Source organism: Triticum dicoccoides, chromosome 7A (assembly GCF_002162155.2).
Source record: "Triticum dicoccoides isolate Atlit2015 ecotype Zavitan chromosome 7A, WEW_v2.0, whole genome shotgun sequence".
Classification (NCBI taxonomy): domain Eukaryota; kingdom Viridiplantae; phylum Streptophyta; class Magnoliopsida; order Poales; family Poaceae; genus Triticum; species Triticum dicoccoides.
Window position 1 is genome coordinate 667,721,320 of NC_041392.1, and position 27,459 is coordinate 667,748,778.

At 44.0% G+C, this 27,459-nt stretch overlaps 1 protein-coding gene across 5 annotated transcripts; it reads right to left on the reverse strand.

The window, feature by feature from the left end:
- Positions 1-10,169: 10,169 nt before the first annotated feature.
- LOC119332183 (probable 3-hydroxyisobutyrate dehydrogenase, mitochondrial) lies at positions 10,170-13,348 on the reverse strand. 5 transcript variants are annotated; one of them, XM_037605356.1, is made up of 11 exons: positions 13,082-13,348; positions 12,800-12,979; positions 12,509-12,597; positions 12,203-12,317; positions 11,934-12,084; positions 11,666-11,748; positions 11,446-11,541; positions 11,208-11,350; positions 10,874-10,958; positions 10,587-10,666; positions 10,170-10,496 (listed from the first exon to the last, which is right to left on the reverse strand). In XM_037605356.1, the coding sequence occupies exons 2-11, from the start codon at positions 12,920-12,922 to the stop codon at positions 10,409-10,411; spliced, it is 1,053 nt and encodes a 350-aa protein (XP_037461253.1). In that variant the 5' UTR covers positions 12,923-12,979; positions 13,082-13,348; the 3' UTR covers positions 10,170-10,408. The 5 variants fall into 5 exon arrangements, with proteins under 5 accessions (XP_037461253.1, XP_037461254.1, XP_037461252.1 ...); XM_037605357.1 differs by having other exon boundaries at positions 13,078-13,348; XM_037605355.1 differs by having other exon boundaries at positions 13,140-13,347.
- Positions 13,349-27,459: the final 14,111 nt, after the last annotated feature.

Sequence of the window (27,459 nt, forward strand, 5' to 3'; positions counted from 1 at the left end):
ACGTCCGGTTGTAGAAAACCTGAAGTTGACCTTAATTAAAATGCATCAACCGCGTGTGTAACCGTGATGGTCTCTTTCCGGCGGAGTCCGGGAAGTGAACACGGTGTTGGAGTTATGCTTGACGTAGGTTGCTATAGGATCACTTCTTGATCATACTTCTATCGACCATGCTTTGCCTTCTCTTCTCGCTCTCATTTGCGTATGTTAGCCACCATATATGCTAGTCGCTTGCTGCAGCTCCACCTCATACCTTTACCTTACCCATAAGCTTAAATAGTCTTGATCGCGAGGGTGCGAGATTGCTGTGTCCCCGTGGCTCACAGATACTTCCAAAACCATTTTGCAGGTGCCGATGAGTCCGTGCAGATGACGCAACCAAGCTCAGGAGGAGCTCGATGAAGATCTTGTCCTTTTGTGTTGTTTCGCTCTAGTTGATCAATAGTGGAGCCCAGTTGGGGTCGATCGGGGACCGTGTCGCGTTTGGGGTTCTTCTTTTATTTTGGTTCCGTAGTCGGACCTTGATTGTATTTGGATGTTATAATGCTTTATTCATGTATTTGTGTGAAGTGGCGATTGTAAGCCAACTATGTATCTCTTTCCCTTATGTATTACATGGGTTGTGTGAAGATTACCTCACTTGCGACATTGCTTTCAATGCGGTTATGCCTCTAAGTCATGATTCGACACGTAGGAGATATAGCCGCATCGAGGGCGTTACAAGTTGGTATCAGAGCCTTCCCCGACCTTAGGAGCCCCATTGCTTGATCGTTTTTAGCAGCCGAGTTGTGTCTAGAAAAATGTTTTGAGTCATTTAGGAATTATATATCAGAGAGTTTAGGAATTCTTTTTACTTCCCAGTCTCCTCATCGCTCTGGTAAGGCATCCTGACGTAGAGTTTTGACTCTTCTCTTCTCAAATTTCACTAAAAAAAAATTAGGATCACGCGGGTATCTTGGAATCGTTTCGATGGTTTTATGATGAGAACATTGTCTTGGTGCCTCCTATCAGGGGTTTTGTGGAAGTGTCCCGGGGAGTTGAGCTCTGAGGTGTTGTCGTCATAATTTTATCGTTGCAGTTCTGGAATACCTGAGTTTAGTACACCGACATCGAAAATCTCTTTTATGCAGTTCATTGGTGAGATAACCTTGACGCCACCCAGTACTGGGGCAGGAGTTCGGGAGTATTGCCATAACTCGTATAACGGATGCTTTTCGAAGGTTGAGGTAGACCATTTCCGAAGGTTTCTTGGTTATGTGTTGAAGGATGGATACAGCTGGATGTAGGATTTGCTAGTTTTGGTTGAGATATTATGCTTCCCCTGTATCCCCAACACCTGATTGCATAACCGGAAAGTTTCGGGAGTTTATAAGTGGGAATTCAAGTAGTTCTTAGGATATCTTTCCGACAGATGTATGATATGAAATTGGGGTTCGACGTCTAGTGGCCCGCCTATTCACGGTCGGTTTTACAGTGGTCTCGTTGTGTCTTAAAGAGTCCTTGGCTATGCCGACTCGGGGACGCTTCGTATGTCATGTGCACTGCCTTGTACATGATGGTGCTGTACGATCGAGCCAGTGTAGGCCCCACCACGAAAACTTGGAACGAAATCTCTATCATATGTTTGTTCTGGCTTATTCTGCAAGCCAATCCTTTGTTTTGTTTTGAGTTGTGGTATTCGAGTTGCTTCGAAGTCAAGTGTTGATTCCATACCTTTTCCTAAGCGGTGTTCTCATACCCCGATGTGAACATTAATCCTTCTTGGTCATCGAGACTGTCATGTCAATCCTTTTCAACCGGTGTGCTTCTCTTCTAGTGGATCCGATCATTTCAACATCCGCTTGATCAAGTATCAGTTCTTCTCAACGGTGTTTGTTCCATCCGCTCCAAGTTGCCTTTGTTTTTCCCGCCCACCCTACCTGTTTCTTCAAGGACCCAGATTTCTTATTCTAGTATCCATCTTATTGGTGTGAGGTCTCTCCATTCTTTTCTATCAATATTCTTATCCAGCGATTCTCATGAAGATTCTAATGGAGCTTCAAGTTCGTCTCTCATCTCTCGTTTTCTTCTCCGGTGGGACCAATTCAAGCTATGTGGATCATACCTTTTTTCCTCGTTTGCAAATACCTTCTCATGCCGGTGCTCCTCATATTCATTCATTTCTCGCTATTCTTTTGTTCCATAGTGCTGAAGATATCTCAGAAGGTTCACGTTTCGATTATCAATCCATTCAAGATATCTCGAGGATGTTATCTTAGTCAAACCATTTAATTCAACTAGTGCAATCTCTCTTTTCAAGTAATCATTTCAACGGTGTTTATTTTGAGTGGGCCCTAACCCATAGGTCTTTTCCTAGGATCTTACCTGACTCTTCCAATCTTCCCGGAGCTATCCTCATACTTCTTTTCAAAGTTTGACGTAAGAGTGATTTATCATCAGTCAAATGTCTTCTCCTAGATCTTTCACAATTTTTTTTCCATCGTTGGTTCAACTTTTATATTCTTCTTTATTCCGGTGCCTCAATAATTATTGGTGGTGTTTCTTATCGTCATTCTCAATATTTGAAGACTGAAGAAGAGTTTTTCCTCCATATTTTATCCGCTCTCTCAGAGATTCATGGTTCTAGCGTAATGCCATCCTCTCATAATTGTTTTGATTGTGAGTATTCTTTTCACCTATCCAGAGCTTTTCATGAGTTGTTTCCATTTCTTTACACCGGAGGCCATCTTCTCAGAATTATTCATTCTCAGCTTTCAGCTCTTTTTCTCTAAATCTTACCGGTGCATCATTCTAGTATTTTCTTATCAGCTCTTGATCTCTTCGTTCTCTTGTATCTAAATTTCCCGAAGTATCTTTGTTCGTTTTCAATTTCTTACCGGTGATTAATCTCTTTTTCTTCGTTCATTTTCAATTTGACGGTGGTTCGTTGAAGACCTTCTTAAGTTTGCGTTATATCTATCTTAATCCTTTCTACGAGAATAAGTAGTCTGCCAATTCCATTATTTGTCATCAATTTTAATTGGTGAAGGATAACGCATAATGTAATTCTTATTCTTGTTTCATCGAGTTTTTTTTTCAATTACTGTTTTCCGGAGTGGTTCATCATACTTATTCTTGGTTTCAAGTGCTCATCTTTCTTTCTCGGAGTTCCAAGCCTTCTCAATTATATCATCACGAAGATCCATCTAAGTCATTACAAGGATTCACCTTGTGCTTTCAACTTCTCTTTCCTTTCGTTTGATCATTATTTTTGTTATCGGAGTTCTTCATCAAGGTTCTACATGGTGATTCATCAAGGATTTAATTCCTTCTCGAAGTGTCCATCGACATTCTTTGCTAAGAAGCTCAAGTTTTCTTCATCTTGCTATCCGGAGTGAAATTTCTTTCTACCATATCTTTGGAGGTGGTTTTACATCATTCTTGATAATTTGAGTTCATGATTCACATGTTATTAAGAATGAGGTATTTGAAATCCATCAATCTCTTCTTTGGAGTTATCTTGGGTTATTTTTCACCTAAAGCCTTCCCTAAGGATTGTTGCTATCTATGGTGCTTATAATTGACCCAAGTTCTTCATTATCCTCTCGGTGAAATAAGTTTCTCGTCTCCTTGTTCATTCCAATCCAATTCTTTTCCCGTGAGTGGCAGGGTGTCACCTCATGATTTGAGATGTACTCCATAAGTCCATATCAAGCTTATTCTTTTCGTTGTTGGTTTTCAACAACTCCGTTCTAGCATTTGTTATAACCGTGCTCTCTCAAGATATTGTTTCCCTTTGCTCATTCCATGCCATTCTATTCTTTTGTCCCGAAGTCATGGTGATGTTTTCTCTTTTCTCTCATCATCTTGGATAGTGTTCTTTTCGTGCCTATCCATTTAACCGAAGTGTTGTGCCCTTTTGTTCAAGTTCTTTTCGCCTTATCAAGCCTTGCATCTCTTTTCAACCGGAGTGCTGCCCGAATCGGTTCTTTCTTATTCCTCTTTCTTAACAGAGTGCTTTCAACTTCGTTCATCTCCATTGTATTATTCTCCCGGAGTGGCTTAACCTCTTCAAGGTTCGTGGTTTCACTCGTTTGTCAATGAAGCAACTTAGTTTTACCTCTTCTCTTTCTCTTCCTTTTTCCCTCCGGTGCCATTCTAGATCTCGGGACGAGATCCTCTCGTAGTGGTGGAGTGTTGTAATGCCCCGAGACCGATGTGCCAGGTGTTGTCTAGTTATTCGCTGTTGTTGCCTTGTCATTGCTTGCGTGTCATGCATTGCATATCATGTCATCATGTGCATTTCATTTGCATACGTGTTCGTCTCATGCATCCGAGCATTTTCCCCGTTGTCCGTTTTGCATTCCGGCGCTCCATTCTCCTCCGGTGGTTATTTCTACCTTTCTTTCGTGTGCGGGTATTTAACATTTCCGGATTGGACCGAGACTTGCCATGCGGCCTTGGTTTACTACCGGTAGACCGCCTGTCAAGTTTCATACCATTTGGACTTCGTTTGATGCTCCAACGGTTAACTGAGGGACCGATAAGGCCTCGTGTGTGTTGCAGCCCAACACCCCTCCATTTTGGCCCAAAACCCACCTAAACCCTCTCCATCATCTCGGTCGTTCGATCACGATCGCGTGGCCGAAAACCGCACCTCATTTGGACTCTCCTAGCTCCCTCTACCTATAAATATGTGCAACCCTTCCAAATTCGCGGACGAAACCCTAGTCTTCTTCATCCTCGCGCCGTCGAACACGTCCACGCCGAGCCGGACATGTCCGCCGCCCGCTGCCACCTCACTCCGGCCAATCCGGTCTCGCCACGTCAGCCGAGCTGCCGGCGCGCCCAATCACGCGCTGCCACGTCGCCAGCGCCACGCCTTCCTCTCTCCTCCGCCGCCGCGGCCCGAGGGAGCCCAGATCGGGCCGCCGCCGCCCTAGCGCCTCCTGTCGGCCGCAGGCATCTCCGCCGCCGTGCGCCTGGGCGTCGCCCCGCCGCCACCGACGCTCGCCGGCGTCGACCGCCGCCTCGCCTCACCTTCCCTGCCGCCGTTTCCTCGCCGGAGTGCGCGTCCCAGCCGGATCCGCCTCATCCGCCGCACCTCTCCTCCACTCGAGCGCCACCGCACGCCGCTTCCACCGGACGGCGCCTCCTCGGCGGCCGAGAGCCCGCCGCCTCGCCGGACCTCGCCGGCCGCGCCGGACTCGAGCTCGCCGGAGCTCCTCTGCCCCGATCTGCACGGCGCCACCCCTGTACGGCCTCATCCACCGCACCAAACGTCCGGCTCGTCCCGCATCGGTCCATCCCGAATGCCCCTGTCCCGTTTTGCATAGGGTATAAATTTCTACTAAGTCCCCGAAATTCCCAGATTCATATGCCCATGTTCATCGCCTCGTAACTTTGCATCCATAGCTCCAATTCATGCATATAGCATATCAAAATGTTCGTCTCAGAGAGCACATCATTTCATCTCATTGCAGCATTTTCATTTGAGTTCATCTTGATGCCTGAAATGCTGTTAGAAGAGTGCTACTTGAGATAATTGTCAGATCTACTGCTCCATTTAGTTATTTGTCATTTTTGCCATGATTAATGTGTGCATGATATGCCCATGAGCTCTACATGTGTTTTGTTATATGCTTTGTCATCTATCCAGAGGTGCAACCCATGTATTTTTGTGATGTGTGTGGTGACTAGCACAAGCTTGCCAAGTGAGGCACTTGGTAATGCTGATTTCAGGGACTTAGCATTTCCACTAAGTCCTTGACCTGTTTATCTCATTATGCCATATGTTTATGTTGTTTCCTAGTGATCCGTGCCTCTTTTGAGGATGATCAGTAAGGATGATTTGTTAATCTTGTAGTGCTCCATCCATCCATGTCTTTGTTTGCAATTATGGAGCACCCTAGCTTGAGTCAATCGAGCTCTACTTTTGTCATTTCGTGAATCTGGGCAGATTATCTACTTGTTAGCAATTTTGCCGGGGATGTTGTAGTTGATCCGTGCATGCTATGTTATTGTTCTTGCCATGTATAGCTTGCATTTTGTGTATTTTTGATGGATGTATGCTTAGCTTTTCATGACTTGCTCCGTAGTGAGTGCATCGAGATTGTAAACATGCCTACTTGATATCTGTTTTCAGCATGCTCCAGTTTTCACTAAGTCTGAAAACTGATTATGCTTTTGCTATGTTCACATGCTTGCAAATGTGTTTTCTGATCCCTTTTGGCTCAAGGTTACTAAGGGATTTTTGTTAAGCTTTTTGAGTAGCTCCATGCCATGTTTTACTTTCCCATGTTCAGGTCCTGTAGCATGTAGTTTTGTTGCTCCAAAGAGTGCTACCTGATCTGAGATTCCAGACAAGTGTTAATTTCACTAAGTCTGAAATCTGTTTACCATATGCACTTTTGCCTTGCTTGTTTGAACCTGTTAATGGATGAATTGGCCGTAGCTCAGTGTTCATCATTTGTTAAGCATCATGATTGGATCCCTGCCATGTATTTTATTGCCATGTTTGGGTGTTGTAGCATGTTCGTCTTGTTGCATTTAGATGGCTACTTGCTGTAAATCGCAGATCGTGGTCATATTTGAATCGTTTGCCATTTCCAAACCGTAACTCTGATTCCGGCGTTCTTTATATCGTTTTCAAGCGATTTCATCTCACCTTTCCAGTGGCACACTTGGATTTCTAAGTTGAGGCCAGGTTCTTTCATTCCCTTGCAAATCATGCATATGCATCGCATACCGCATCTCGCATATCATACCATGTTCATGTGTTGGTTGTTTACTTTGTTGTGTGCTTCTTTCCGGTGTTTGCTTCTTCGGGTTGGTTCTGGTACGTCGCATTGTGAGGACCCGTTCGTCTACGCCCGTTTGTCTTCTTCATGGACTCGTTCTTCTTCCTTGCGGGATTTCAGGCAAGATGACCATACCCTCGAAATCACTTCTATCTTTGCTTGCTTAGTTGCTCGCTCTTTTGCTATGCCTATGCTGCGATACCTACCACTTGCTTATCATGCCACCCATATTGTTGAACCAAGCCTCTAACCCACCTTGTCCTAGCAAACCGTTGTTTGGCTATGTTACCGCTTTGCTCAGCCCCTCTTATAGCGTTGTTAGTTGCAGGTGAAGATTGAAGTTTGTTCCTTGTTGGAACATGGAGATGTTGTTCCTTGTTTGGAACATGTTTACTTGTTGGGATATCGCAATATATCTTATTTAATTAATGCATCTATATACTTGGTAAAGGGTGGAAGGCTCGGCCTTATGCCTGGTGTTTTGTTCCACTCTTGGCGCCCTAGTTTCCGTCATATCGGTGTTATGTTCCCGGATTTTGCGTTCCTTACGCGGTTGGGTTATAATGGGAACCCCTTGACAGTTCGCCTTGAATAAAACTCCTCCAGCAAGTCCCAACCTTGGTTTTACCATTCGCTACCTAGCCTTTTTCCCTTGGGAGTCGCGCATCCCGAGGGTTATCTTATTTTACCCCCCGGGCCAGTGCTTGTCTAAGTGTTGGTCCAACCCAGAGCACCGTGTGGGGCCGTCCCTTGGCAACTTGGGTTACATTGGCTCCCGTACGCTTAGCTTATCCGGTGTGCCCTGAGAACGAGATATGTGCAGCTCCTATCGGGATGTCGGCGCATCGGGTGGTCTTGCTGGACTTGTTTTACCATTGTCAGAGTTGTCTTGAAGAACCGAGGTACCGAGTCTGATCGGAACGTCTCGGGAGGAGGTCTATTCTTTCGTTGATCGTGAGAGCTTGTCATGGGCTAAGTTGGGACTCCCCTGCAGGGTTTTGAACTTTCGAAAGCCGTGCCCGCGGTTATGGGCAGATGGGAATTTGTTAACGTCCGGTTGTAAAAAACCTGAAGTTGACCTTAATTAAAATGCATCAACCGCGCGTGTAACCGTGATGGTCTCTTTCCGGCGGAGTCCGGAAAGTGAACACGGTGTTGGAGTTATGCTTGACGTAGGTTGCTATAGGATCACTTCTTGATCATACTTTTATCGACCGTGCTTTGCCTTCTCTTCTTGCTCTCATTTGCGTATGTTAGCCACCATATATGCTAGTCGCTTGCTGCAGCTCCACCTCATACCTTTACCTTACCCATAAGCTTAAATAGTGTTGATCGCGAGGGTGCGAGATTGCTAAGTCCCCGTGGCTCATAGATACTTTCAAAACCAGTTTGCAGGTGCCGATGAGTCCGTGCAGATGACGCAACCAAGCTCAGGAGGAGCTCGATGAAGATCTTGTCCTTTTGTGTTGTTTCGCTCTAGTTGATCAGTAGTGGAGCCTAGTTGGGGTCGATCAGGGACTGTGTCGCGTTTGGGGTTCTTCTTTTATTTTGGTTCCATAGTCGGACCTTGATTGTATTTGGATGTTGTAATGTTTTATTCATGTATTTGTGTGAAGTGGCGATTGTAAGCCAACTATGTATCTCTTTCCCTTATGTATTACATGGGTTGTGTGAAGATTACCTCACTTGCGACATTGCTTTCAATGTGGTTATGCCTCTAAGTCGTGCTTCGACACGTAGGAGATATAGCCGCATCGAGGGCGTTACAATACTCGACGGGAACGTCTTCTCCTACTGAACGCACATCGCCGAAATGACTAAGATAAATCCAGAAAAATACGACCACCAAGGACTTGACCCCTGATGGGCTGGTTCCACCCTAAGAACATAACCGTCTGCGCTACGCTAGGTTCACACAATTAATATACAATAATACTACACTCACAGGCTCACTACGGCCTTTTACACAATCTTCATTGCAAACTCTTCACCCCGAATTTCAGGTGGTGTGGGCCTCTCATCCTAATTTCTTCCAGTCAAATTACCCAGCTAAGCACCCTCATAAAACCCGTAATTATAAGCACGTGCGTGTAGCATTGCTGATTAATATATGCTCACTACACACCTATAAAATTTCATAATGAAATATGTCTTTTTTGGGCTAAAATTGAGACAAGCATATGGATATAACAGATTTACTGGGGGTACTATTTTCTACTTAGAGATCTACATTTTTTTGTTGCAAATAAACGAAAAATATCTATGAATGAAAATTATACATGTATCTACAACTTGAAAATATTATTATTATTATTTTCAAAAAATCCGGGCTCCAAACTATCGCACTCGTGTAAATACTTCCTACTTTGAAAAATCTACCAAAATTATTGATTGATATAGGGAAATGACTTGCATCCGGATGAATGGATGGTTTACATTGAATCCAAGAGCATGAGTGACCAAAAGAGGTTCAACAAGCAAGAAAATTGTATGGAGACGCATAGGCGACCGGCAATCACCCGATGGGCTCACCAATGCCGAAGAGGCTACACCGACATCTCTCGGGTTTGAGAAAAATATGTTGATAGAGGGTTTATTTGGTTAGTGTCCAGCGCTCCATATCGCGAAAAAGATGGTGTCTAGCTTTAGGTTAATATTTTTTGATATTTTTTGTCTGACGAGGATGCCCATGAGAGGGTTGTTTTGTTGTGGCATGTAAAAGCATTTAATAGTTTACTAGCATTAGTAGATGCTCGTATGGTCAACAAGGTTGGAAGACATTGATTGAGGCAGCTTCACTTGAACGCTATGCGAGTCCTTCCGAGTGTGCAAAGCAAGTGTCTGGGTCACAATCTAGAGCTAGATCCTCTGACGTACTACACCCTAACGTGTGGGGCTGGGTCCACATGTCAGTTGGCTAACAGCATGTCAGGGGAGCCGCGTCCTACAATCCAGGATGCTCAAGGGGTGGCGAGCCGAGAGGAAGAAGGCATTTGCGTTGGGGAAGGCAGTAGGGAGAAAGACATGTAAAGCGGTTTTTAGAGCACCGGTTTTTGGTTAAATTTTTCCAAGATCACCACACATGTCATTTCATTACATAAGTTTGCACGCAAGTAGTAGAAAACACGAACATGTTTGTTGTCTAAAAATTCAGATTTTCTATCTTTTACTTTCCTTCGCGTTTTTATTTATTTTGCTGTTCTTGCAGAGCGTATGAGCCTGAGATCCGTTTTGAATATCCGGTGTTGAGTCCTTTCCATTGATTTTTTGTTGTTTGAAGTTGTGAGAAAATTCAGGGTACAACAAAATCGGTACCTAAATTAAAGCTCCGCTTTAATTCAGCCTTGTGCATGGGTATATGGACTAACTTTATGAACAGAGTCCAAGCAGACAGAAATGGATCATTATGTACAAAGAGATGCAGATCAGTAACTAGATTTATTTTCCAAAACAGAAAGAAAATCTGGAAACTTGATTGCTGAGAAGCAAACCGAACTAACAATATGTACAAAGGAGACTCCAAGTCTGCAACCTTGTCTGGGCACTGTTTAACTAACACCTAAATTTAATCAATTGGAGAACATTATTATTTTATTTCAACCAATGACAAGTTTGCTGGGATAGATACAGGATCACTTCTCATCCTTGCCGGTGTAAAAGTGGCGAAACGCGCATGAGAAGTCCTTGAATTCACAGCCCTCGTCGCATAACTTCCGGTAACTGCAGAAACTAGTGATTAGTCATGCAACAAAAGAAAAGGTGAAATGTAAGGTTTTCTGTAACTTTTTTTGTTCTTGTTAATAATCTTACATCTCAAGTGCTTCAGAACCCATGGGACATTTGAAGCCAACTCCAGATGCAGAGGCCATGGCCAAATCCAAATCTTTAGCCTGCAGAGGAATGCAAACGATGAAGTGTGAGCTTTGTTTAATATGATGATCATATGCACTTAGTTTACACTGTTTCGCTCTTCCTTTGCTAAGGGAAACATGCACCACACATGTTGATGTGATTACAAGATTCCAGACTAATGTTGTTTTACCAAGCAATCCACTTATATTCGACAATCAGAACATTCTGTGTCCCGTGAATCATACCATTAATTTGGAGGTGAAACCACCATCATAATTCCTCGACGATGGCACGCCCGCCATTACTCCAGGAACTGGGTTATATGTGTCGCTGTTGAAATTAGCCCCAGAAGGAGCAAACAAAGTTACAAACTTCAGATGATCCAACTTATAAGGCATAAGCTTAAGGTGAGAATTTTCAGTTAAAAAAAGCTAAGGATGAGAATGTAATTTTCTATGACTCATTACACATTTACACCTGAATAAAAATTATGCTCCATCACCACAATCTAATGTTTGAAGAAGCAAAGCCCGTAGTACTGCATCTCAAACCACAATAGGATAAGTGAGGAGACAATACCTACTCCAGCAGCGGGCGCTAGAGCAATTGAATATATCTGTGAGAGTGCTTGCTTTGATCCCAAGATTCTGACCAAGAGCAAAGGCCTCGGAGACCCCAAGCATGCTGATGGCCATGGCCATATTGTTACAGAGCTTTGCAGCCTTAAAAGTACATATTAAAAGTGAGTTTGAATCATCTGTGCATGAAAAGTTATATAAAGAGAACTCAGTGAAGAGCTGGAGTAAATCAAACTTACCGAGCCATTTCCAGCCCCGCCGCAGTAGATCAGCTTTTTGCCCATTGCGAGAAGTAACGGCTTTGCTGCTATGTATGTTTCTTCTAAACCACCCACCTATATATCATTCCTTTGCACCAAAGTAAGACACAAGCCCTTGTATGTAACACTAGTTTTTCCCCAACAAAGTCTCTGTATTTTCTGGCAGTAACAATAAGTTCTGCGAAGCAAGGAATGGTACCATGAAAGTCAGTGTCCCAGCTTCTGCGGCAGGAACACCTCCGGAGACAGGAGCATCCATCATCATCGGTTTTTCGGCGTAGCCTGAAGATACAGAAAAGGCAGACATGCATAACTCAAATGTGCAGATAGTGTTATTTGTTGCCGGGGACAGATAAGGACACAGTTAAGACCGTTGATGGTTTCATCTTTTCCAGGTGTACACTGAAGTATTCAGGTTTTGAACTGCTAATTTCAAATGGTGGTTCTGTATGATGGCAGATCACAACCTTTCTTCTCATTTAAACTGCATCTTGACATGTCCATAGATATCTTTCTCGATGTATGAGGATCAACTGTGGATGAATCTATGTATAACCACGGTCCAAGGCGCCCCCCATTACCAAGCAAGCCGTTCCGTCCACTGTATACATCTAAGACCTGAAAAGAGCCTGGTAGCACTAAGCATTTGATTTGGTAAAGGTGTTTGGTATAACTCAAGTTACAGCTAGTGCTTGTGAGTCACCAACTTCTCGTAAAGAAAACTAAACCAACTTACATGGGCAGAGGAAGGTAACATGGTGATTACAACATCACTCGACTCAGACACTTCAAGTGGCGACCGCTTCGTGGGAATTCCATCGTCGGAGAACTTCTTCATGGCAACCTCATTTCTGAACATCATAGATTCAGTGTTTGTTGGATGGTCTAACAACAGGTTTTAAGACGACCACAAAACTACGTGTCAGAGTAGGGTAATGCGGCTTTTTACATGTATAATTAGTAGGCAAACCACTTTTGAACAAGGAATAATTGGATGAACATTGGACCACAAAAAAAATGGAAGCTGGCAAGAAGGGCTTACATATCATGAACTGACACTCTGTATCCAGCCCTCACCAGGTTCCTTGCCATGTGGGCGCCCATGTTCCCAAGCCCTATGAATCCAACACTCTGCAAAGCATGCCAACACCTCATAATCATAAACAAGGGAAACAATGTAAAATGTCTGTGCCTATCAGAAGGATGCATTGGCCAAAGATCAGAGCTCCTTCCAATCTTATTTTATTTCAACTAAGCTCTGCTCGACTCAAGTTGCAGGTGATACAGGCAGAGAAGAACGCGAGATGGACATGAATCATAAGAGGAAAGAAACCTCCATGTGGGGTGGAGGTGGAAGCGCAGGAGCGGAAGAGAAGCCCCGGGCGCGGAGGCGGCTCTCCCAGCCCCATCGCTGCCGCAGCTTGGAACCAAGCCTCCTCCATCCAACACCGCCCATGCTTGCTTGCTGTTGCTGCTATCGGGTATCAGTGGAGCGCTGAATCCAGACTGTTCGCTGCAGGAAGGAAACAGAGAGCGGATAACATCAGTCAGGTTCGATGGATCCGCGCGTCGTGGAGCGATGATCCAAGCGAGGCGCGGCACCGGACTCACTCACTCTGTCAGCCTGGGATTCGGATTCGGCGAGCGACACGGCGGAAGCGAGGGTCACTCACCAAATCTCGCGACTGGGGCGGAAGAAGAAGCGGAAGAAGAAGCGGGAGCTTGCCTTCGCCGGTGGGTGGGGGAGACGGGTGGAGAGAGGAGGGGACGAGCCGTGCAGCAGGTGGGAAGGGGCTCGTTCCGGCGTGGCGTGGCGTGGGCGTGGCGTGCATATCGCTTCGCCGGCGCCGAGTCATCGGTCATCACGCTCTCTCGCACGAGGCTCGCACGCCAAGAGGGATCACGTTTAGCATATAGCTATGCAGGCGAACAGTAAAAAACCATTTTTTTAATAAAACAATCTGATTTATTCGTGCATGTCTGTGTCAAAAGCATGCTTGGCAAGAGCAGTTGTGTCACGCTGGTAAAAGGAAAAATCAGCGTTTCAAAGTCCCCAAATTTTAGCGCTAAAACCAATTTTATCGGATGTCAAATTATTTGGACCCCGAAACATTTACGGATACATTTAGAGATGAACAGGTACATGTCTAAGCTTTTTGGGACAGCCTATTTGTCTGATATACTCCCTCCGTTCCAAATTACTCGTCGCAGAAATGGATATATCTAGAATTAAAATACATCTAATACATCAATTTCTGCGATGAATAATTCGGAACAGAGAGAGTCGCAGAAATTGATGTATCTAAAAGAGTTAAATACACTGGTGCTGCCTAAACTTGTCCTGCACGATCAGTTTGGTGCCTAAAATTGCGAAATATATGAAATTGGTGTTCGAACTTGTCTGGCCGTGCAAATACGGTGCCTCTTCCGTATTCGAATGTATGTCCTGCCCGCATGCTGTGCCAGCATTGACGAAGGCCCACAAGTTAGTGGTTGTGTGGTGGGAGGCACCAGATATCCCGCTGGTGAGGAATTATTCTACAAAAGAAAACCCCATATTTTATTTAATCATGTAAGAAAGCGCTCAAATTCAGTGCATGCTAGTGAGAACTAAGATGAAGAAAAAACCACTTGCAGGGGTTCTAACCTTAAAACCTCATGTTAATATCGGCACGATCTGGCCGCACTGGTGATCTATGCTTTTGCGTACAAGTATTACCTAGAAAGCTATGTAGACCTATGTATCATTCTGCATTTTTTCTAATGCGTTATCCACCAGTTTTTAATATTTTTCAAGTTCATATTTAGTTTTATGGCACGCAAAATTTTCCATTTAGAAAATACAATAGTTAACAAATATGCAATTACTATTTTTGTAGAAATAGAAGGATAATTTACACAACATATTTTTAATATCGGTTGTGCATTTTCTAAAATTATGTTGACATTTTTAAAATAAACATTGTCAACTTTTGAATGCATGGCGAACATTTTTCAGAAACACATTATATTTTTAAATACATCTAAAACATTTTCCACAAGCATGTTGAACATTTTTTAAATGCGAAAACAATTACTTTAAGTTTGTAATTTTTTCTTACAATTCTTTTTTCAAATGGCAAAGATAATATAAAAAATAAAAATAAACATGAACTTGAAAAAATAAGAAGAAAACTTGTGCAGGCCCATAGGACCGCCATATATAGAAAATACTTTTGAAGAGGCACATAGCAACGAAAGCGGATTTTTGGCGCACGGTGGCCACTGATCATGTTTTTTTTATGGTTAAAAACTGGCAATTAAAAGTTTGACAAAACAAATTCACACAAAAACGTATGCATGTGCTCTAAGTGACTTTAAAATTTCAATTGAAATTATGGTATATTATACCCTGCAATACAAACCAAAATCTAGCCAAAAAAACAAGCTGATCTTTGCATGTATTTGTGTTTTTTTGCATCAAGCACATACAAACAGAAAATTTGATGAAAAATCGCAAAATGTATTACACTTCTACGTGTGCACGAAGATTTGGAATATTTTGAACAGTAAAATCCGTTTCTTTGGTGAGTTTGGTGCTTAGAATGTACCTTTTGCATAGCAACGCAATATGTGGTGCACAGACCGTGCGTACAATGCAATCTGTCACCGTGAGGTCCCAGGATAGATTGTACATCGCGCAATTTATTTTTACTGTTGTATGTCTCTGTCATACTAACATAGAGTTTTTCTACATGATTAAATAAAATATGAGGAGGGTTTCTGAAAAACAAATCCTCACGTGTGGGCTACCAAGCACCTCCTCCGCTCTAAGCCAATGACATGTGAGCCACCGTCACATTGTCACGCCTTGTGTTGGGGATCGAAGCAGAAATTTAAAATTTTCTACGCATCACCAAGATCAATCTATGGAGTAATCTAGCAACGAGGGGAAGGAGAGTGCATCTACACACCCTTGTAGATCGCTAAGCGGAAGCGTTCAAGTGAACGGGGTTGATGGAGTCGTACTCGTCGTGATCCAAATCACCGATGATCCTAGTGCCGAACGGACGGCACCTCCGCGTTCAACACACGTACAGCCCGGTGACGTCTCCTACGCCTTGATCCAGCAAGGGGAGAAGGAGAGGTTGGGGAAGACTCCATCCAACAGCAGCACGACGGCGTGGTGGTGGTGGAGGAGCGCAGGACTCCAGCAGGGCTTCGCCAAGCACTACGAGAGACGAGGAGGAAGAGGGGTAGGGCTGCGCCAACAGGGGAGGAACTTCATGTGTTGGGCTGCCCCTTTGCCTCCACTATATATAGGGGGAGAGGGAGGGCTGCGCCCCCACCTAGGGTTTCCACCCTAGGGGTGGCTGTTGGGGAACGTAGTAATTTCAAAAAAATTCCAACGCACACGCAAGATCATGGTGATGCATAGCAACGAGAGGGGAGAGTGTGATCTACGTACCCTTGTAGACCGACAGCGGAAGCGTTAGCACAACGCGGTTGACGTAGTCGTACGTCTTCACGGCCCGACCGATCAAGCACCGAAACTACGGCACCTCCGAGTTCTAGCACACGTTCAGCTCGATGACGATCCCCGGACTCCGATCCAGCAAAGTGTCGGGGAAGAGTTCCGTCAGCACGACGGCGTGGTGACGATCTTGATGTACTACCGTCGCAGGGCTTCGCCTAAGCATTGCTACAATATTATCGAGGATTATGGTGGAAGGGGGCACCGCACACGGCTAAGAATATGATCACGTGCATCAACTTGTGTGTCTAGGGGTGCCCCCTACCCCCATATATAAAGGAGCAGGGGGAGGTGCGGCCGGCCAGGAGGAGGGCGCATCAGGAGGAGTCCTACTCCCACCGGGAGTAGGATTCCCCCCCTTTCCTAGTTGGAATAAGATTCGAGAGGGGGAAAGAGGAGAGAGAGAAGGAAGGGGGGCGCCGCCCCCCTCTCCTTGTCCTATTCGGACTAGGGGGGAGGGGCGCGCGGCCCAGCCCTGGCCACCTCTCCTCTCTTCCACTAAAGCCCACTAAGGCCCATATATCTCCCGGGGGGTTCCGGTAACCTCCCGGTACTCCGGTAAAATCCCGATTTCACCCGGAACACTTCCGATATCCAAATATAGGCTTCCAATATATCAATCTTTATGTCTCGACCATTTCGAGACTCCTCGTTATGTCCGTGATCACATCCGGGACTCCGAACAAACTTTGGTGCATCAAAATGCATAAACTCATAATATAACTGTCATCAAAACCTTAAGCGTGCGGACCCTACGGGTTCAAGAACAATGTAGACATGACCGAGACACGTCTCCGGTTAATAACCAATAGCGGAACCTGGATGCTCATATTGGCTCCCACATATTCTATGAAGATCTTTATCGGTCAGACTGCATAACAACATACGTTGTTCCCTTTGTCATCGGTATGTTACTTGCCCGAGATTCGATCGCCGGTATCTCAATACCTAGTTCAATCTCGTTACCGGCAAGTCTCTTTACTCGTTTCGTAATACATCATCTTGCAACTAACTCATTAGTTGTAATGCTTGCAAGGCTTATGTGATGTGCATTACCGAGAGGGCCCAGAGATACCTCTCCGACAATCGGAGTGACAAATCCTAATCTCGAAATACGCCAACCCAACATGTACCTTTGGAGACACCTGTAGAGCTCCTTTATAATCACCTAGTTACGTTGTGACGTTTGGTAGCACACAAAGTGTTCCTCCGGCAAACGGGAGTTGCATAATCTCCTAGTCATAGGAACATGTATAAGTCATGAAGAAAGCAATAGCAACATATTAAACGATCGGGTGCTAAGCTAATGGAATGGGTCATGTCAATCACATCATTCTCCTAATGATGTGATCCCATTAATCAAATGACAACACACATGTCTATGGTTAGGAAACATAACCATCTTCGATTAACGAGCTAGTCAAGTAGAGGCATACTAGTGACGTTTGGTTTGTCTATGTATTCACACAAGTATTATGTTTCCGGATAATACAATTCTAGCATGAATAATAAACATTTATCATGATATAAGGAAATAAAATAATAACATTATTATTTCCTCTAGGGCATATTTTCTTCAGTCTCCCACTTGCACTAGAGCCAATAATCTAGATTACATAGTAATGATTCTAACACCCATGGAGCTTTGGTGTTGATCATGTTTTGCTCGTGGAAGAGGCTTAGTCAACGGGTCTGCTATATTCAGATCCGTTTGTATCTTGCAAATCTCTATGTCTCCCACCTGGACTAGATCCCGGATGGAATTGAAGCGTCTCTTGATGTGCTTGGTTCTTTTGTGAAATCTGGATTCCTTTGCCAAGGCAATTGCACCAGTATTGTCACAAAAGATTTTCATTGGACCCGATGCACTAGGTATGACACCTAGATCGGATATGAACTCGTTCATCCAGGCTCCTTCGTTTGTTGCTTCCGAAGCAGCTATGTACTCCGCTTCACATGTAGATCCCGCCACAACGCTTTGTTTAGAACTGCACCAACTGACAGCTCCACCGTTTAATGTAAACATGTATCCGGTTTGCGATTTAGAATCGTCCGGATCAGTGTCAAAGCTTGCATCAACGTAACCATTTATGACGAGCTCTTTGTCACCTCCATATATGAGAAACATATCCTTAGTCCTTTTCAGGTATTTCAGGATGTTCTTGACCGCTGTCCAGTGATCCACTTCTGGATTACTATGGTATCTCTCTGCTAGACTTATAGCAAGACACACATCAGGTCTGGTACACAGCATCGCATACATGATAGAGCCTATGGCTAAAGCATAGGGGACATCTTTCATTTTCTCTCTATCTTCTGCATTGGTTGGGGATTGAGTCTTACTCAATTTCACACCTTGTAATACAGGCAAGAATCCTTTCTTTGCTTGATCCATTTTGAATTTCTTCAAAACTTTGTCAAGGTATGTGCTTTGTGAAAGTCCAATTAAGCGTCTTGATCTATCTTTATAGATCTTAATGCTCAATATGTAAGCAGCTTCACTGAGGTCTTTCATTGAAAAACTCTTATTCAAGTATCCTTTTATGCTATCCAGAAATTCTATATCATTTCCGATTAGCAATATGTCATCTACATATAATATCAGAAATGCTACAGAGCTCCCACTCACTTTCTTGTAAATACAGGCTTCTCCAAAAGTCTGTACAAAACCAAATGCTTTGATCACACTATCAAAGCATTTATTCCAACTCCGAGAGGCTTGCACCAGTCCATAAATGGATCGCTGGAGCTTGCACACTTTGTTAGCTCCCTTTGGATCGACAAAACCTTCCGGCTGCATCATATACAACTCTTCTTGCAGAAATCCATTCAGGAATGCAATTTTGACATCCATTTGCCAAATTTCATAATCATAAAATGCGGCAATTGCTAACATGATTCGGACAGACTTAAGCATCGCTACGGGTGAGAAGGTCTCATCGTAGTCAATCCCTTGAACTTGCGAAAACGTTTTGCGACAAGTTGAGCTTTGTAGACAGTAATATTACCGTCAGCGTCAGTCTTCTTCTTGAAGATCCATTTATTCTCAATTGCTTGCCGATCATTGGGCAAGTCAACCAAAGTCCATACTTTGTTCTCATACATGGATCCCCTCTCAGATTTCATAGCTTCAAGCCATTTTGCGGAATCTGGGCTCACCATCGCTTCTTCATAGTTCGTAGGTTCATCATGATCTAGTAGCATGACTTCCAGAACAGGATTACCGTACCACTCTGGCGCGGATCTTACTCTGGTTGATCTACGAGGTTCAGTAGTATCTTGTTCTGAAGTTTCATGATCATTATCATTAGCTTCCTCACTAATTGGTGTAGGTGTCACAGAAACTGGTTTCTGTGATGTACTACTTTCCAATAAGGGAGCAGGTACAGTTACCTCGTCAAGTTCTACTTTCCTCCCACTCACTTCTTTCGAGAGAAACTCCTTCTCTAGAAAGTTTCTGAATTTAGCAACAAAAGTCTTGCCTTCGGATCTGTGATAGAAGGTGTATCCAATAGTTTCCTTTGGATATCCTATGAAGACACATTTCTCCGATTTGGGTTCGAGCTTATCAGGTTGAAGTTTTTTCACATAAGCATCGCAGCCCCAAACTTTCAGAAATGAAAACTTTGGTTTCTTGCCAAACCATAGTTCATGTGGCGTCGTCTCAACGGATTTTGATGGTGCCTTATTTAACGTGAATGCGGCCGTCTCTAGAGCATATCCCCAAAACGATAGCGGTAAATCAGTAAGAGACATCATAGATCGCACCATATCTAGTAAAGTACGATTACGACGTTCGGACACACCATTACGCTATGGTGTTCCGGGTGGCGTGAGTTGCGAAACTATTCCACATTGTTTTAAATGTATACCAAACTCGTAACTCAAATATTCTCCTCCACGATCAGATCGTAGGAATTTTATTTTCTTGTTACGATGATTTTCAACTTCACTCTGAAATTCTTTGAACTTTCCAAATGTTTCAGACTTATGTTTCATTAAGTAGATATACCCATATCTGCTTAAGTCATCTGTGAAGGTGAGAAAATAATGATATCCGCCACGAGCCTCAACATTCATCGGACCACATACATCTGTATGTATGATTTCCAATAAATCTGTTGCTCTCTCCATAGTACCGGAGAACGGTGTTTTTTGTCATCTTACCCATAAGGCACAGTTCGCAAGTACCAAGTGATTCATAATCAAGTGGTTCCAAAAGCCCATCAATATGCAGTTTCTTCATGCGCTTTATACCGATATGACCCAAACGGCAGTGCCACAAATAAGTTGCACTATCATTATCAACTCTGCATCTTTTGGTTTCAACACTATGAATATGTGTGTCACTACTATCGAGATTTAATAAGAATAGACCACTCTTTAAGGGTGCATGACCATAAAAGATATTACTCATGTAAATAGAACAACCATTATTCTCTGATTTAAATGAATAACCGTCTCGCATCAAACAAGATCCAGATATAATGTTCATGCTTAACGCTAGCACCAAATAACAATTATTTAGGTCTAATACTAATCCCGAAGGTAGATGTAGAGGCAGCGTGCCGACTGCGATCACATCGACTTTGGTACCATTTCCCACGCGCATCGTCACCTCGTCCTTAGCCAATCTTCGCTTAATCCGTAGTCCCTGTTTTGAGTTGCAAAAATTAGCAACAGAACCAGTATCAAATACCCAGGTGCTATTGCGAGCATTAGTAAGGTACACATCAATAACATGTATATCACATATACCTGTGTTCACCTTGCCATCCTTCTTATCCGCCAAATACTTGGGGCAGTTCCGCTTCTAGTGACCAGTCTGCTTGCAGTAGAAGCACTCAGTTTCAGGCTTAGGTCCAGGTTTGGGTTTCTTCTCTTGAGTAGAAACTTGCTTGCTGTTTTTTTGAAGTTCCCCTTCTTCTTCCTTTTGCCCTTTTTCTTGAAACTAGTGGTCTTGTTGACCATCAACACTTGGTGCTCCTTCTTGATTTCTACCTCCGCAGCTTTCAGCATTGCGAAGAGCTCGGGAATAGCCTTATTCATCCCTTGCATATTATAGTTCATCACGAAGCTCTTATAGCTTGGTGGCAGTGATTGGAGAATTCTGTCAATGACGCAATCATCTGGAAGATTAACTCCCAATTGGATCAAGTGATTATTATACCCAGACATTTTGAGTATATGCTCACTGACAGAACTGTTCTCCTCCATCTTGCAGCTATAGAACTTATTGGAGACTTCATATCTCTCAATCCGGGCATTTGCTTGAAATATTAACTTCAACTCCTGGAACATCTCATATGCTCCATGACGTTCAAAACGTCGTTGAAGTCCCGATTCTAAGCCGTAAAGCATGGCACACTGAACTATCGAGTAGTCATGAGCTTTGCTCTGCCAGACGTTCATAACATCTGGTGTTGCTCCAGCAGCAGGCCTGGCACCCAGCGGTGCTTCCAGGACGTAATTCTTCTATGCAGCAATGAGGATAATCCTCAAGTTACGGACCCACTCCGTGTAATTGCTACCATCATCTTTCAACTTTGCTTTCTCAAGGAACGCATTAAAATTCAACGGAACAACAGCACGGGCCATCTATCTACAATCAAACATAAACAAGCAAGATACTATCAGGTACTAAGTTTCATGATAAATTTAGGTTCAATTAATCATATTACTTAAAGAACTCCCACTTACATAGACATCCCTCTAATCCTCTAAGTGATTACGTGATCCAAATCAACTAAGCCATGTCCGATCATCACGTGAGATGGAGTAGTTTCATTGGTGAACATCACTATGTTGATCATATCTACTATATGATTCACGCTCGACCTTTCGGTCTCCGTGTTTTGAGGCCATATCTGTATATGCTTGGCTCGTCAAGCATAACCTGAGTATTCCGCGTGTGCAACTGTTTTGCACCCGTTGTATTTGAACATAGAGCCTATCACACCCGATCATCACGTGGTGTCTCAGCATGAAGAACTTTCGCAACGGTGCATACTCAAGGAGAACACTTCTTGATAATTAGTGAGAGACCATCTTATAATGCTACCGTCAAACAAAGCAAGATAAGATGCATAAAAGATAAACATCACATGCAATCAATATAAGTGATATGATATGGCCATCATCATCTTGTGCTTGTGATCTCCATCTTCGAAGCACCGTCGTGATCACCATCGTCACCGGCGCGACACCTTAATCACCATCGTAGCATCGTTGTCGTCTCGCCAATCTTATGCTTCCACGACTATCGCTACCGCTTAGTGATAAAGTAAAGCATTATAGCGCGATTGCATTGCATACAATAAAGCGACAACCATATGGCTCTTGCCAGTTGCCGATAACTCGGTTACAAAACATGATCATCTCATACAATAAAATTTAGCATCATGTCTTGACCATATCACATCACAACATGCCCTGCAAAAACAAGTTAGACGTCCTCTACTTTGTTGTTGCAAGTTTTACGTGGCTGCTATGGGTTTAAGCAAGAACCAATCTTACCTACGCATCAAAACCACAACGATAGTTTGTCAAGTTGGTGCTATTTTAACCTTCGCAAGGACCGGGCGTAGCCACACTCGGTTCAACTAAAGTTGGAGAAACTGTCACCCGCTAGCCACCTTTGTGCAAAGCACGTCGGAAGAACCGGTCTCGCGTAAGCGTACGCGTAATGTCGGTCCGGGCCGCTTCGTCCAACAATACCGCCGAACCAAAGTATGACATGCTGGTAAGCAGTATGACTTATATCGCCCACAACTCACTTGTGTTCTACTCGTGCATATAACATCAACACATAAAACCTAGGCTCGGATGCCACTGTTGGGGAACGTAGTAATTTCAAAAAAATTCCTACGCACACGCAAGATCATGGTGATGCATAGCAACGAGAGGGGAGAGTGTGATCTACGTACCCTTGTAGACCGACAGCGGAAGCGTTAGCACAACGCGGTTGATGTAGTCGTACGTCTTCACGGCCCGACCGATCAAGCACCGAAACTACGGCACCTCCGAGTTCTAGCACACGTTCAGCTCGATGACGATCTCCGGACTCCGATCTAGCAAAGTGTCGGGGAAGAGTTCCGTCAGCACGACGGCGTGGTGACGATCTTGATGTACTACCGTCGCAATGCTTCGCCTAAGCACTGCTACAATATTATCGAGGATTATGGTGGAAGGGGGCACCGCACACAGCTAAGAATATGATCACGTGGATCAACTTGTGTGTCTAGGGGTGCCCCCTGCCCCCGTATATAAAGGAGTAGGGGGAGGTGCGGCCGGCCAGGAGGAGGGCGCGCCAGAAGGAGTCCTACTCCCATTGGGAGTAGGATTCCCCCCCTTTCCTAGTTGGAATAGGATTCAGGAGGGGGAAAGAGGAGAGAGAGAAGGAAGGGGGGCGCCGCCCCCCTCTCCTTGTCCTATTCGTACTAGGGGGGAGGGGCGCGCGGCCCAGCCCTGGCCACCTCTCCTCTCTTCCACTAAAGCCCACTAAGGCCCATATATCTCCCGGGGGATTCCGGTAACCTCCCGGTACTCCGGTAAAATCCCGATTTCACCCGGAACACTTCCGATATCCAAATATAGGCTTCCAATATATCAATCTTTATGTCTCGACCATTTCGAGACTCCTAGTCATGTCCGTGATCACATCCGGGACTCCAAACAAACTTCGGTACATCAAAATGCATAAACTCATAATATAACTGTCATCAAAACCTTAAGCGTGCGGACCCTACGGGTTCGAGAACAATGTAGACATGACCGAGACACGTCTCCGGTCAATAACCAATAGCTGAACCTGGATGCTCATATTGGCTCCCACATATTCTACGAAGATCTTTATCGGTCAGACCGCATAACAACATACGTTGTTCCCTTTGTCATCGGTATGTTACTTGCCCGAGATTCGATCGTCGGTATCTCAATACCTAGTTCAATCTCGTTACTGGCAAGTCTCTTTACTCGTTTCGTAATACATCATCTTGCAAATAACTCATTAGTTGTAATGCTTGCAAGGCTTATGTGATGTGCATTACCGAGAGGGCCCAGAGATACCTCTTCGACAATCAGAGTGACAAATCCTAATCTCGAAATACGCCAACCCAACATGTACCTTTACACCTGTAGAGCTCCTTTATAATCACCCAGTTACGTTGTGACATTTGGTAGCACACAAAGTGTTCCTCCAGCGAACGGGAGTTGCATAATCTCATAGTCATAGGAACATGTATAAGTCATGAAGAAAGCAATAGCAACATATTAAACGATCGGGTGCTAAGCTAATGGAATGGGTCATGTCAATCACATCATTCTCCTAATGATGTGATCCCGTTAATCAAATGAAAACACACATGTCTATGGTTAGGAAACATAACCATCTTCGATTAACGAGCTAGTCAAGTAGAGGCATACTAGTGACGTTTGGTTTGTCTATGTATTCACACAAGTATTATGTTTCTGGATAATACAATTCTAACATGAATAATAAACATTTATCATGATATAAGGAAATAAAATAATAACATTATTATTGCCTCTAGGGCATATTTCCTTCAGTGGCGGCAGCCCCAATCCCCATCTGGGGTGGCAGCCAATTGGGGGGAGAGGAAGGCGCACCAGGCATGGGCCTTAGGGCCCATCTGCCCTTAGGGTTTGCTCCCCCTCTTCTCCCTAGGCGCATGGTCCTTGGTGGGGAGGCGCCCCAGCCCACCTAGGGGCTGGTCCCTTCTCACACTTGGCCCATGTATGCCTCCGGGGCCCGTGGCCCCTCCCGATAGACCCCCGGACCGCTCCGGTGGTCCCGGTACACTACCGGTGATGCCCGGAACACTTCTGGTGGCCAAAACCATACTTCCTATATATCAATCTTTATCTCCGGACCATTCCGGAACTCCTCGTGGCGTCCGGGATCTCATCCGGGACTCCGAACAACATTCGGTAACCGCGTACATACTTTCCCTATAACCATAGCGTCATCGAACCTTAAGTGTGTAGACCCTACGGGCTCGGGAGGCATGCAGACATGGCCGAGACAACTCTCCGGTCAATAACCAACAGCGGGATCTGGATACCCATGTTGGATCCCACATGCTCCACGATGATCTCATCGGATGAACCACGATGTCAAGGATTCAATCAATCCCGTATACAATTCCCTTTGTCTTGCGGTACGATACTTGCCCGAGATTCGATCGTTGGTATCCCGATACCTTGTTCAATCTCGTTACCGGCAAGTCTCTTTACTCGTTCCGTAACACATCATCCCGTGATCAACTCCTTGATCACATTGTGCACATTATGATGATGTCCTACCGAGTGGGCCCAGAGATACCTCTCCGTTTACACGGAGTGACAAATCCCAGTATCGATTCGTGCCAACCCAACAGACACTTTCGGAGATACCTGTAGTGTACCTTTATAGCCACCCAGTTACGTTGTGACGTTTGGCACACCCAAAGCACTCCTACGGTATCCGGGAGTTGCACAATCTCATGGTCTAAGGAAATGATACTTGGCATTAGAAAAGCTTTAGCAAACGAAGTACACGATCTTGTGCTAGGCTTAGGATTGGGTCTTGTCCATCACATCATTCTCCTAATGATGTGATCCCGTTATCAACGACATCCAATGTCCATGGTCAGGAAACCGTAACCATCTATTGATTAACGAGCTAGTCAACTAGAGGCTTACTAGGGACATGGTGTTGTATATGTATCCACACATGTATCTGAGTTTCCTATCAATACAATTCTAGCATGGATAATAAACGATTATCATGAACAATGAAATATGATATAATAATAACTAATTTATTATTGCCTCTAGGGCATATTTCCAACAGTCTCCCACTTACACTAGTCAATAATCTAGTTCACATCGCCATGTGATTAACACTCACAGGTCACATCTCCATGTGACCAACATCCAAAGAGTTTACTAGAGTCACTAATCTAGTTCACATCACTATGTGATTAACACTCAATGAGTTCTGGGTTTGATCATGTTATACTTGTGAGAGAGGTTATAGTCAACGGGTCTTGCCATATTCAGATCCCTATGTATTTCACAAAACTTTATGTCATATCATAGGTGCTGCTACCACGTTCCATTTGGAGCTATTCCAAATTGTTGCTCCATTATACGTATCCGGTATCTCTACTCAAAGCTATCCGGATAGGTGTTAAGCTTGCATCGACATAACTCTTTACGTCGAACTCTTTATCACCTCCATAACCGAGAAACATTTCCTTATTCCTCTAAGGATAATTTTGACCGCTATCTGGTGATCTACTCCTAGATCACCTTTGTACCCTCTTGCCAGACATATGGCAAGGCACACATCAGGTGCGGTACTTCAGCATGGCATACCGTATAGAGCCTATGACAAAAGCATAAGGGACGACCTTCGTCCTTCCTCTTTCTTATGCCGTGGTCAATCTTTGAGTCTTACTCAACTTCACACTATACAACTCAGGTAAGAACCCCTTCTTTGACTGATCTATTTTGAACTCCTTCAAAAACATGTCAAGGTGTGCGTTCTTTGAAAGTATCATCAGGCGTCTTGGTCTATCTCTATAGATCTTGATGCCCAATATGTAAGCAGCTTTATCCAGGTCTTCCTTTGAAAAACACTCTTCAAACAACCGTTTATGCTTTCCAGAAATTCTACATTATTTCAGATCAACAATATGTCATCCACATATACTTATCAGAAATGTTGTAGTGCTCCCACTCACTTTCTTGTAAATACAAGTTTCTAGCAAACATTGTATAAACCTAAAAGCTTTGATCACTCCATCAAAGCATATATTCCGATTCCGAGATGCTTGCTCTAGTCCATAGAAGGATCGCTGGAGCCAGCATACCTTTTAGCATCCTTAGGATCGACAAAACCTTTTATTGTATCACATACAACTTTTTCTTACAAAAACTGGTAAGAAAACTTGCTTTGACATCCATCTGTTAGATTTCATAATAAAAAAATACAGCTAATGCTAACATGATTCCGACGGACTTAAGCATCGCTACGGGTGAGAAATTCTCATCGTAGTAAACTCCTTGAACTTGTGAAAAGACTCTTTCCCACAAGTCGAGCTTCATAGACGGTAACATTACCGCCCACGTCCGTCTTCTTCTTAAAGATCCATTTATCTCAATGGATTGCCGATCATCGGGCAAGTCCACCAAAGTCCATACTTTGTTATGATATATGGATCCTATCTCGGATTTCATGGCTTCTAACAATTTATCGAAATACGAGCCCACCATCGCTTCTCCATAGCTCGTAGGTTCATTGTTGTCTAACAACATGATATCTTAGACAGGATTACCGTACCACTCAGGAGTAGTACATATCCTTGTCGACCTATGAGGTTCGATAGCAACTTGATCCGAAGCTTCATGATCACTATCATTAACTTCCTCTTCGGCAGACGTAGGTGCCACAGAAAACATCTTTCTATGTTGCA